Here is a 14361-nt window from a genome sequence, read left to right on the forward strand (position 1 = left end):
ATAATGAATGGATTTGAGTTTTTAATAATTTTGAATTTGATGAATTTCTTCTCTCATAAATCGATAAAAATGTATTTTTTCATGATTTATCATATTTACCATTTGACTTTTTGACTTTTTGCATATTGATAGTAACACACTGAATTTCAACTGGTAGAATTAAAGTTATAATTTTCTAAATTTATAGATATTTAAATTTTCTTGTATTGAACAGAATTGACTATTTCATGCTGCATTTTGATTGTGTCATTTGCATAAGTAAGAAATGTTGATTGTTAACATTACAAAATGGGTTGACGGTTAAAACATAGTACCTTATACAAATGAGTGGGTCGCTAGACTTTTCCTTAAAGATAGTTTTTGTTGTTATCCCGATTGTAGCTTGTAACAGATGATCAAATTACGCCGACGTGCAGAGGGTGATAACTCTTAATGATTATTGAAGGTCACCTGTATAATAATTATAACAAATTAAAGATACTTATATTAAAAAAAAGAACATATTAAAGGATGAAAATACCACATTAAAGCAGGATGTTCTGTCTTGTTGAACCATATATTGATGCATACATATACTGATATCATTGATAGAGTAATAACATGTGTACATAAATAACATATGAATGAATATAAGTACATATTACAGATAATTAATAGGATGGATGTAAGAGAATAAGACTGGTAATATTGACAAAATGTGTGCATGTGATTCTTTTTGCTAACACTTGAATGATTATAATATCGTTATTTTACTGATTTATTGGTTCTCATGCATGTTATTGATTCCTAGATTCATTGTAATGATTTTCCTACTTCTATTATTGATAATTTTGAGCTTTATAGAAGATAAGCGGTCATTGATGAGATTGATCTTATTGGCCGAACTGAGCATGCATATTGATTCTTTTAGCTTTGTGTTGAAAGCTTTAGTGAGTTTAGCTTAATGTTAAGCTTTTTTGCTCTATATATGAATTTTAATTATTTCAGTTTATGAAAGGGGTCAGGACCAGATGGAGTGAGATTGGCATAAATTCTTAGATCTTTTCTTTAGATTTTGTTATATATTTTATTTCATTCTTTTGTATGCAGGAGTTTATGATATAGTAGTAACTATATTGATCTGACTCATATCCCTCCGACCTTCGTCCCCCACTGACTAAAGTCTCTCCGATGAGCATCGTCGCCCAAATCTGGTCCCTCCAAGCACCATCATCAGATTATGATCTAATCGACCAAATGAATAAGTCAACACGCTCTTGAGAACAACTTTCATATCACTAGATTCTTTCAACTCTCACCATGTAACATGCTCTATGTGATGTATATTTTATACATTGAGCCAAGGCCTTCTCTAAAAAAAGGGCCTCTTTTGTAAGCAACAATAAACACTAGTAGAATCATTTTAACTGAACCGTGCTCTGTGATTTTCCCCCTTCCAGGATTTTTCACTTTTATAACTCTTGCACTCCTTTATCATTATCTGGATGTGTGGTGAATCTTTCAAAGCTCTTTATCTCCAAGACGCAACAAATATATATGTATTTGATTTGACAATACGAGAAAATATAAGAGAAGAATAAAAATAACTATTGTCAACATACTCCAATCAATAGAAGAGGAACACTTGGATAAAACTCTCACTATTATCTGACTTCTCAATTAGAATAGGAAGAGAAGTCAAGGAAGGAGATGGAATGTGGTGGCTAGGTTTTTTAAAGAAGTTACAATTTGGGGAAAAGGTTGAAGAGCCAGAGGGGAGAGGCTCAATGGTTGTGAGTGGGAGATGGGCATGTGATGCTCTAGCGTGATGCAATCTTATAAGGAGGACAAGGAGAACATTATGTTCCCTTTTGAGGCAGATGGGCATATCGAGTCAACAATCAAATTTGACTTATATATATATATGAAGAATAGTGTCTTGTTTTTTCTATTTGATTTTTGATCTTATTATCATCATAGTATATTTATATGAGATTTTTAAGCTCAAAAGAGATTGCATATATGAAGTTAAATATTTCTTCATTCATTAGCAACTTAGTAGATTATGTCATTTTGATGGAGGAGGACAAGGAGAACATTATGTTCCCTTTTGAGGCAGATGGGCATATCGAGTCAACAATCAAATTTGACTTATATATATATATGAAGAATAGTGTCTTGTTTTTTCTATTTGATTTTTGATCTTATTATCATCATAGTATATTTATATGAGATTTTTAAGCTCAAAAGATATTGCATATATGAAGTTAAATATTTCTTCATTCATTAACAACTTAGGTGAATATGATATTTATTGATGTTTACTTTACATATAGTAGATTATGTCATTTTGATGGAGCCTTAAAGAAAATTTAGACAACATATCAAATAATGTGTTCTGACACTTGTTAAAATATGTGCTTGAACCCTACTCAAATCCAATTCAAATCATGATAAAATATAATTCAATTGCATCAAATATTATTTTGATAAATCATTTCTTGAATTATGATCTAGCCTTGTTCGATTATTGTTAAAAAACCTGCACATATATTTTTGTAGCATGGTTTGAATATGGGGTTGTTATGGTTCAATTTTGGTTTTAACATAGAATACATACATATTCAAAAATTACCCAATCCATGTTTGAATTATATTTAAAAGGCACTGCAATTATATCTTGTCGATTTTTTTTATAAGCAAATCAAATATCAACAATTTTTACATTACATGGAGGATAAATGGAAGAAGGCATATGAGCTGGTTGGACATTAACAACAAAAATAAAGAAAATGGTTGATTATAAGAAAAACTTATTTCCTACAAAAATCTCAGCTTTATTTACAAAATGACAATGGTTGATAATGAATGGCTTAGTTTGAAACTCGAAGTAATATGTCACTTTTATGGAGCACTACCTTGAGCGGAGAACATGATAGGATAAAATCTCAAAAATAATAATAATAAGCGATGCTATGAATAATACAAGGAAAAGACAAATGCAAAGAAAAACATAATTGAGAAAGAGAGTGCTCATTATTTTTTAAAGGTTTCTTAGCTACAAGAAACGAGAGGTTGATTCTCTGTTGTTCGCTTGTGAGTAAGAATAATCAAGAGGGAAAGATAGCTGAGGACTCGATCAATGGTTTTGTAGCTAGAGAAAATAAAATTGGGGAGAGGAAGGTTTTCATTTTATATTCTGATAATGGGGAATAAGAAGATGAGGGTTTGACGACTATAAGAAAAGAAAGTGAAGCAGGACGCTACTGATAAATTAGGGTTTCACATCACTTTTTATGAACTACTGCAGCAATTTAAACACCTATTAATTTATTTATAACGGTTTAGGAACCGCTACAAATATCTGTTATATTTGTATTTGTATGAAAGACTTTAGCAACAGTTTCATGAGTGCTATTGTAGGAAGGCTTTAGCAGAGCTTTTAGTGGGGGTTAAAATCACTGCCAAAGCATAGCACGGATTATATATATATATATCCTATTCCTTTGAGGCATTAACACAAACACATGATGTGCATAACTTGTGTAATAGCCCGTATTTTGACTTTGCCAAGTTTTTTCTATAGTAATTATAACTCCACATCATAATTTGTCTTCTCCATAGTATTTTGATCTAGTATTTTACTTATAAATTTATTTTCGTATTTTTTGGGCGCCATTGAAATTCTTAAGAATTTGATACATATCGGTACAAGTGAGAATTTTAGGACCGTTAAGTATTCGATTTGCAAACCGATTTCATCGATATTTTTTTAAGAAAATGATTTATTTTATGAATATTTTCTATAATTTTTAAAGCTCTAAAATGATTTATTTGAATTTTATATTGAGGAAATTGATTAAATTAAAAATTATATTAATAATTATTATAAAACATTTTAAGTCATTATAAACCTTATTTTATTTTTTTCCCAATTCTATTTTTGGCATAAGAGAGACTTGAAATGAGAAAAATGAGAGAAAAGGTAAGAGATAAAAAAATTAAGATTTGGAGGCTGCGGTGTGATTTTTTTCCATCAAGCCTCTCGGGATAATTGCTCGTCTCACTGTAAGGAACCTTTATCATATTTATGAATTCAAAGATTTTGTTATTTTGGTATTTTTCTGATCAAATTATTATTTTCGTTATTAAAAAATGTGAATAACTTTGTATTGACAAAACTTCCACCGCGTAATTTTTGGTATGTTATAGAGATCGAGATTATGAATATTTTTAATGTTGATTTAAAAATTTTCAGCATGCGATTTTGAAAATATGATATTTTTTGTCTACCTAGAAATTTATTTTAACATCTAAAAATAATAGTGTAGTACAATATAAGTCTTAAAACATCATTTTATACAATTCCTGCTCTTTTGGTAATTTTCTAAAAATATGCATTTCTGCCTAATAGAATTTTTTGTTGTCTACTACAATGACATTTTGACATCTTCTTAATTAAGCTCAATTATGCATTATTCATTATAAAGCATTAAAAATGAATGTGGATATTTGCTTGAGTAATAACTGGTCGCTATTACTGTTATATTATTGTGATAATAATGTGTGTGTATGAAAACAAATAAGTAAATATTGGTTAACCAGTTGGTTGGAGACTGATTGACATGTACAAGATGATGGGCCGACGGATTTTCATTTTAATACTGTGATTTGGTGATAGCATCTACTAATTCATGTGATACACTGATTAGGAGTTATAAGGAGATCATTACTATGTCGACGGACAAAGAGTGATGACTATATTTTCTAAGACAATGATTTACTAATATTGATACTAATAATAAAAAATATTATGATAATCAGGACTTCTTACTTATTTAGTATGACTACCTAAATACATGTTCTTGGGATATTATTCTTATTATTGTACGAATTTATTACTACTGTATGAATTTACTATTATTGTATTATTCTACTGCTCATACCACTAGATTATTATTATTACTTATTTAAATACTGATATTATTTAATACTACTTATTCACTACAATAATATTAAGCATGTGATATACTGAGCATGTGATATAGAATACTTGGATAGCATGTGTACATTCTTTTATGATTTTATTACTTTGATTTGATTTCGACAGTCTTTAGTGATATTTTGATTTGATATTTTTATATGATTTTTATACTGATTGGTATTATTGATATAATGACTTCTTTATAAATTTGACACTCATACTGAGTAATAATTTTACTAGCTTTCATACTGTAGTATTTTATTATTTATAGATTTTATTACTACTGTATTTAATATTTATTATGCCAGTGACCTTTCTTTATTAGGTTTAAATGAGAATTTGACTTTTAATAGAACACAATGGAGAAAAAGGATTCATGTAGCCGACCCCACGTAGTGGGATAAAGGCTTGATGTTGTTGTTGTTGTTGTTGTTGTATTTAATATTTATTATTTATGTACTAATTCAATGATTATATAAATATAACTGCTATAACTTGACTGTTGATATGCATATTATTCCTTTATCGTGCTTTGAATTCAGTTATAAGTTTTGATGACCTGTTGGGCTTTTTAAGCTAATTATACGTGATTAAATAATTTCAAATTAGGGTGGGGGAGCAGGGGTATGAGGTTGATCAGGATCCTTCAGGTTTAATTTCTTTTTATTTTAGCTATTTTTTGTATTCATGACAGAGTAGTTATGATATAATTATATAGATCCTGAATTTGTATATGATTTATGGGAATGAATACAGACGTATATGTTAATATTTTAAATTCTAGAATATGTTTTGTTATTTATTACTAATATATGATATTAGATAGCTCTGATTATTATTTATTTAAAAAATAAATGAATAATTCTTGCAAATTAAATTATGGGGCATCACAACTTGCTCCCTTAAAATCATTAATGGCAGTATTAAGGAAATTTCTACACCTGCAAGGTGTCATGGAAACCTTACCCTAAGCAGCACAATAATATATAAGCATTTGAACATCCACATATAGGGCTATTAGGTTGAGGTCGCAAACCTGTTTGCAAATTCCTTGTTTGGTTGTTCCAAATTACAATAAGCCATGATCGAAACCTACTTCACTTTAATCCTCACCATCATCCTCTAAACTGCTCTCGACATAGTCCTCAGCATCCTAGTCGCATTCTCTCCAAGCAAAAAAGTTGAAGTCGGTCTCAAAATATGGATTAGTAACTTTAAAATTGCTCGACCATCTTTGCCTTCCCTTGGCTTCAAACCCTATGATTTTTTCTGCCATTATCGCAACTGACATCCCCAAAACCATAGTCCACATCCTCTAGATCCTCCATGGCTGCCTCAAGCACCTTTCCAAATGTGACTAAATGTTGTAATCTTCCTATCTTTACCATTATGACATGAAGGAGGTGACTTACTGGTGAGTATTAATAGTTAAATAGAGCAAAACCATGGTTTCACCACTGGAAAGAAAGGAAACAACTTTAATCCATGCCACAACTACAAGATACTCCAAGATAATGTGCATTTAAACCGATGCACCTGCAACTACACGTTAAGAATACTTAACGACTTTAAGGAATTGAGTAATCCTACTGATAGGAAATTGAAGCACACTCTTGCTACTCCTTGAAGTAGCCTTCTTCGACATCGTTGCGCCGATCATCTGGAGTTCTCATACATATTATGAGAGAAAGGGAGGGATTAGATCACTAGAGAGAGTGATTGGGATTAATGCAGGCTAGGGCGAGGATTGAGACCATAGGCTAGGGCATCGAACAATAAAAAAGGGGGAAATATGTTGACTATACAATAATAGTTTTTAAACCACTAATACTTATTGGCTGCGAAAAACATAAATTTTTATGAGTTTCTAATAACAGGAAAAATCCTTGTATATCTCTCTATAGGAGCAGTTTACAAACTACCGCTATGAACTGCTGCAAAAGCATCATATTTTTGGTAGTGGTATTATGCCTTAGTGTCACTTTCCTTTTAAATTGCAAGAGAAGGTGGCATCATGCATGAGATTATCATGATGTTTAAGGTAGGGTATTGTAACGCCCTAGAATTAAATTTAGAATAATTGTCTATTTATTATTTTAAGAATATATTAGAGCTTCTATAAATCATCAATAAAAATAATAACTAGTGAAAACAACTAAAATAATATACATCAAGATATTTTACTATTTATTCTCCCAAAATTTTATTTACACAAGTTAGGAGATCACTACAATCACTAATTTATCATAAGCTCATACCTATAAAAGAATAAAAAAAAAGTAGAATAAAATCTAAAAAAAAATTTGAGGATCTCTGCTAACCTCACTCCAACTGATCCTCACCCATTCCTTGACCTGAAATCATTTAAAATCTATAAAATAAGCTCAAAATCCTAACAATAATCCAAAACTCATTAATGCTTTCAATGCAAGGATTAGAAAATCAATATGATATACTCAATCTAATATAATCAATAGTAGTCAATGTAGTTAAAGACAAAATATTATCAATAAAACTCAAAGTGATAAAAAATAGAAGTAGCAAATTATTACAATGAATCTAATAATCAATAATTAGTATAAAATTCAATAAATCGGTAAAACAATAGTACAAAAATTATTCATAAATCATTAAATAAATCTATCTTATCTATTCATATGCATCATCTATTTATGCATTATCAATGCATCTAATCATGTCAAAGATATTAATGTATATGTCAATATCATCAATGTTATTAATGTCTGCATGTGTTAATGTATGATTTATCAAGGTAGTACATCCAGCTTTAGCGTGGGATTTTTAACATACTTTATCCTAACTGGTTCCCAGTTGGTCATCAATCATATAAATTATCACTTATCCAATTAATTAATTAGCATTACAGGTGGCTTCATTCAATCGAAAGAGTCATCACTCTACGTCCGTCGATGTAATCGATCATCTATTGCAGGCTACAACTGAGATAACATCACAAACGATCTTTAAAGGAAAGCTTGTCGGCTCACCCTCATATGCAAGGTATTATGTTTTAATAGCCAACCCATTTTATAGTATTAACAACCACCATTTTGCTTATGTAAATGCCACAATCAAAATGCAGTATGAAATAATAAATTCTGATCATTACAAGAAAAAACTATATAATAATCAAAATCATTAAAAATTAAAATGAGATTTGAGTTACTTATAATAAATACAAAAAATCTGTGAACAAATTGACGAATGAAAAAGCCTCGAATAATCTTCTCTCTCTCTTCCATCTCTCTTCTTCGGCAAGATACGACGTTGAAATTCAAATTTCTTATTAAAAAAAAATGATTATTATAGGTGTAGGCTTAGTTTCCTTAGTAGGAGGGGGATTCAATATTCATTGAATTGGTTTGATTCAACTAAAGGTTTTATTTATTACAAGATGAAATATTTCTCATATAAGTTGTTGAGCTATTTTATTTGTGATAGCGGTATAAGATGCCAATATTCAAATTTATCTAATAAAAATGACTCATGATTGTATTTTATGAGTAAAATATAATAATGTGCCATGATTGAATTATATAACCAAGTAGCGGGAGCCAATATATATTATGAAAAACTTAATGCTCATGTTTATTATACCAATATTATTGTCATTGATTTATCAATCATTTTTTTAGAGGCGCATCATGTCACAACCCAACCCAATACAACTTGCAAGTAGAACGAGTAATATTGTGTTGGATGGTAACATACTAAGTCAAATATCTAATTTGGAAAACTTTTTCTTCATATTTTTTTAGTTATTAAAATACAACAGAGTTACTCATTCACTTTCAAGAAATATAAAATATACTCATATATATATTTATTCCATTTCTTTAAAATGTGTAAATATAATAGAACCTTTATAATATCGTACATAGCTATAATAGAGGCATAATAGAGTAGAAAATAGCAATAATTGTACAATGTTTATAAGCTAGAAAATACCTAAACAACTAGCTAGGAGGATTATAACTTGCAACCTCACCTATTCAACTGGCTCTTTACACTTCCTTGACTTCGAAATAAAATTTAGAATATGTGTGAGCTAATACAACTCAATATGTCACACCTACCGATCTAAATTTTAAATATTTAAACCGATATTCATTTAATTGAATTAAAAATAAATATTAACAAGCTAATATATTGAACAAAATAATGTTCGCAGATATCATAAATTAAATGCATTTTGAAGAAATTATAAATAAACTTATATTTAAATGCCCTTATGACTCTCAAATGTTAAGCACATTAGAATTTAAAAAATTCAAATCCTTATAACTCCTAATGCATTTAACACAACAAAACTTTCTCTAACATCATAACTCATCATAATCATATTTTTTTCCAGCACATTAACACACATATAATTGTAATTCAATGAAATAAATAGAAATATTCAAAATACATAAATTCAAAGAATGTTATATCGGTAGCCAACAAATTCAATAACTGAGCAGAATTTCATAGTTTTATAATTTTACCAATTTTCCATAGATTATGTAGAGTATTATTTTGAAGCTTAACATTATTTTTTGAAGTCATAATCATTTTTCACTTCGCTAAAATAGCACATTTTATAATTTACCTTTTGAAATTTCTTAAAGAAAATACAAAATCATCTTACACATATCTATAATATAAAGAAAGTTACATGGTTAAACTATAGCGGATGGGAAGTTATCTTCGTATTTATACTACAAAATTATAATTTTAATTAAAAAATCCCAAAATTTTACATTATTAATCTGAGATAGACAGAATATAACCAACCTTGATCCAGACAACTTTTTAAACTCGACTGACAGTAGAAAACTAATCGAAGTTAGTTGAAACCAACTTTTTTTATCTAAAATTCTTTACTCTATCAAAGCTGGTTGCCTTAGGGGGTTTGATTTTTGGCTAAAATGAATTAGAAGTAAAAGTTTATATTTTTATAAAAATTTGACCTGGTGCAGCGACACTCCAAACAACGGTGTCACTACACCGACACTATTCATATTAAATGACCTAAAACACGAGAACTTAGCATCGCAACGCCCTCCAAACCTAGCTTTGCGATGCTCCTAAGATAAAAATTAATGTTTTATACACACATCCTTTTGAGATATGTTATAAAAATAGAATTGAAGCATTCCATGCATTCAAAACATTCATAGACTCATGCAGAATGAAAAGACATAAATTCCATAACATCAAACTTACTGGACAAGGTCAGAATGGGTGTAACACGGTTACTATAGGTATTACACATCATGGAGCTTGCACTCATTATGTGATAGTGATATTATGATGAAGTTCAAAACTAATAATTGTCTTGAGAAATATCACTTAGCTTTCAATGCTTATAGAGAGTTGAGTTATATAGGCAATAAAAAACATGTCAAGAACATGGTCATAACATCTTATACTGTGAATGAAGTTGACTTTAAGTGAGGGCTCATGCTTTCTATCATATAAATTGATATTTTAGAAAGCTTCAACCATATTAAAATGAGTGTATGCTCATTTTAATGATAAAAAATAATAAGAGTTTTTGAGGAACACAATATACAAATGTTTGATCAATATAAATAATATTGCATAAAAAAAAAATACTTTAGAAAAAGATATTGAAGAAGCATAAGAGAGCTCGTTAATAAAACTAAAAACTTAATTATCTACCGCATTAGTGAATTTAAAATGCATATATTTGACAGTGACTTTAATATTGATGTTGTTTTACTGAAGATGACATGTACATATAAAAAGTTTGATGCTACAATCACCGCGAACATGCGTTGGTTGTTGCTTGGTGCCGAGGTGGTTGTTATTATAACCTACGTTCAAAGTTCTATACACTACAGAAAATATACATTCAATAAAAAAAGAAGACACTTGAGAGGCTCCAAATAAAATAACTAGAGTCATTATGCTATATCTTTAAGTGAAGTTTAAGAGCGGTTGCACAAAGTTCAATAAAAGGCCTTCAAGTTGGAGAAGGATGTGATCTAATGTAGATAACCTAGTCACTTGTAAAGCTATATATCCATCACCTTGATAACAAGTTTTTTTTACTTTTCTTATTATTGAAAGAATATTTTAAGTGCTTAGAACAATTCTAATTATTGAAGAAATGTCATTGAATGGTTGTAAAGTAGTGTAATATTTCATCATTTTGATGATTATATCATAGCATTATAGCATGTAAAGTCAAATTCGAATATATCATATGTACTTGCTAGCGACTTTAATGTTGATGTTGCTTTACGAGAGATGACATGTACATATAAAAGTTTGATGTTATGATCTCTCTATGTGAACATGTTTGGTTGTAACTTGGAACTAGTGTTCTTGTGTTTAAAGTTATATACATGGTACTGAAAGTATATATTCATTAAAAAAGAAGGTACTTGACAAGTTTTAAATGAAATAATTAGAGTTGTTGTGCTATCTCTTTGGTGAAGTTTAAAAGCGGTCGCTCAAAGAAAAATAAAATGCCTTCAAGTGGGAGAAGAGCGTAGTATAATATAGGTGTAGTCGATGTGGAGTGAGAGGCAATAACCTAGTCACTTGTAAAGCCATATATGTCTATCAAATTCATAGTAAGTTTTTACTTTTTTTATTATTATAAGAATATTATAACTACTAAGATTAATTGTATTTATTGAAAAAACAAATCATTGAATGGTTGTATAGTGACTGCATAGTGACCGTTATATAGTGACTGTGTAGTGACGTAATACTTCATCATTTTAATGATTATATCATAGTATTGTAGCTTATAAAGTCAAATTCAAATATATATATATATATATATATATACATATATATTAAAAATATTTACACATAAAAATAATTTTTTTGAATATATTTATCTATTTAGATAAATTTTTAATTGTATGAGGCCTACAAAGTCAAATGCGCTATACTATTATCTATCGCTTACTGCTTATTTGATGCTGGTTCAAGCGTAAAATTATTAGGTCCGGACATCGGACCTAGAAATAGGTCCGGAAATATAATTAAAAATTTTCATGTGGACTGTGCTTTTTGACTGTGCTTTGAATGCTCTTTAAGTGCGCTTTGACTGCGCTTTAACTGCACTTTAACTGTGCTTTGCCTGCACTTTACATGTGTTTTTGACACACTTGACTTAAAATTCCACGGACACATATGCATTTCACATGTCAAAATTTTATTTAGCACCGGGAACAATTATTAGGTCCGGTGACTGGACGTAGCTCTACGTTCGGTCACCACTGAGATCGCGCCACGTGCTCTTACTCTTTACCACGCGGCCCGACAACTTGACCCGGACCGGAACCCAGTAATGCTATGTTCGCGTATTGCTATGTATTACTCGGTATTTGCTCGGTATTGCTAGGTATTGTTTGACAATAATGAGAAATACCGCTCTGTGAAGACCAATACCGAGCAATACCGAGTTTTTCTAGAAAAACTCGATATTGCTCGATATTTGCCTTCACATAATGGTATTTCTTGTTATTGCCGAGCAAAATCGACAAATACCTAGCAATACCGGGTTATCATGGATTTAAAAAACACACATGTGACATACCCACTGTTCGCCGGGTCGGGTCCGCGGTTTTGTGGCTGCTACGTGGCACGATTTCAGTGCCGGCCGAACGTAGCTCTACGTCCGTTCACCGGACCAAATAAAAGTTCTAGCACCGGATATCTTTACGTATGGTGTCCGAACCTAATAATTTTCCTCAGCAAGCAGATTGCACCGCTTCTCGAGCCTAACATTTGGTCATCTTCTCTGTGAAACTCTCTCAACGCTTCTAGAAACCCGTAGAACCTTCTGTCGATCGACACGCCACTCACATCGACGCACCACTATAATCTCCATCGGATATATTTAATCCTAACCTAACCAGCTCGCTGCAAAGAGGCAGATCTAGCTCAAAATAATCAATCTCATTAACAAGCTCACCAAGCAGAAGAGATGTTCGGGGTTGTCTTCCCCGACCGCAGCTTCCCGATGGATATCTCTGCCTTTTCGCAGATCGACCCGCTCCATTGGCTTCTCGACATGAACACCTTCGTTGGTATGTCAAAACCCTATATTTTCTCCTCCTAATCCGACCCTATACCAAATCCTACTGCTATGCCAAATTGCTCTTTTTTACGACCGCAGGCGCAGCCTACTACGAGGTGAGAGAGATGTGCATCTTCCTCCTCAACGCCGCCTTGCTGCCTCCGGAGAAGGCCCTCGCCGTCTACGTCCAAGTCCCTGGCCAGCCCTTCCTCTTCTGCGGAGCAGTCCACAACGCCCGCCCCTCTGCCGTTCTCTCCCTCCCTTGGCCTGACCCTGCCGACATAGCTGACTCTGCGGCGGGAGCCATCCAGGTCGCCGGCGCAGCGGCCAAGATCGGAGTATCTGTTGAGGACCTGGCGTCGCTGCCTCCAGTTGTGGACGCCGGTGCCGAGAAGAGGATCGAGCGGCTTGCGCTGCGAGTTGGTGAGAATCTCTTCAATTTTATGCAGTCGTTCTGCGGCGTGGATGGATCGCGGCTCGTGGTGCCCATGGATATACTGGACCGATGGTTCAAGAAGTTCCAGGAGAAGGCGAAGCGGGATCCCACATACCTCAAGGGCTTTGCCTTGTGACTGGTGGGGATTGGGGGAAAAGGTACGAGCTCTCTTGCTCTTGGATTTGTGTGTTGAAATGGGCTAGTTCTCTGTTGTCTTGGAAGAGAACTAGGGTTTGGGTTGGTGATGCCCTGAGGTGGGTTGCTGGTCAACTTTTTTGTTGAGGCTTATATTTAATTTGAGGGAAATTCAAATGGAAAATTATCACCATCTTCAGTGCATTTTTCAGTTCTAATAAAATGAATGCGTAAATTTGTTAAGCATTGGCATATTCAGATGCCCCTTGTGCGGGATATTTCTCGTGTCTTTATGCTATTTTGATGTTTAAAAAGATTCGGAATTATTCTATTTTGAAGGAGTATTGGTGTAGTTGATAAGAATAAGGCGGTTTGATTTCTTGTCTAGGATGGGCTGAATTTGTATCTCGTAGCCAAAATTATCCTGCTTAGGGGTCTTTTCGATTAGCTACCATGGAGAAGCAGAATGTTTATCAATTAAGTAAAACAAAAAATTGATGCATAGTAAAATTTTTGTATGAAGAGCTTTGTTGTTTGTTTGATTCATTGTAAACTTGATGTATTTACTATCAATCTGTTTACAGGTTTTTTTGTTAATGAAAAGTACTTAATACTGCAATTTATGGGTGCGTTTGGGACGACGTTGCTTCTGCTTTGTTGTATAAAAAGTAATTAAATCCTCGTTTGGGGCATTGCGGCAGAATTGTGACAGAAAAAATTCACGGCACATAGCGGCTTATTGCAACCTTTCACCGTCTC

General features: G+C 32.0%; 1 protein-coding gene across 3 annotated transcripts in view; it reads left to right on the forward strand.

Moving 5' to 3' along the window:
• The first annotated feature begins 12861 nt into the window (after nt 1-12861).
• Nucleotides 12862-14361, forward strand: part of LOC110105444 (protein OPI10 homolog) — a 1917-nt gene continuing 417 nt past the window's right edge. The window contains exons 1-3 of one of the 3 annotated variants that reach the window (XR_003700869.1): nt 12862-13041; nt 13131-13625; nt 14304-14360. Coding sequence is in view for 2 of the 3 variants with exons in the window: in XM_020834953.2 (XP_020690612.1) it covers nt 12939-13041; nt 13131-13603 (576 nt within the window). In the remaining variant the exon portion in view is untranslated. Of the gene's footprint in view, nt 13042-13130; nt 13751-14186; nt 14361 lie in introns of those variants that run through there. The other 2 variants (XM_020834953.2, XM_028695223.1) reach the window with 2 other exon arrangements.

The sequence above is a fragment of the Dendrobium catenatum genome, unplaced genomic scaffold (genome assembly GCF_001605985.2).
Source record: "Dendrobium catenatum unplaced genomic scaffold, ASM160598v2 fragScaff_scaffold_621, whole genome shotgun sequence".
In the NCBI taxonomy this organism is placed as follows: Eukaryota; Viridiplantae; Streptophyta; class Magnoliopsida; order Asparagales; family Orchidaceae; genus Dendrobium; species Dendrobium catenatum.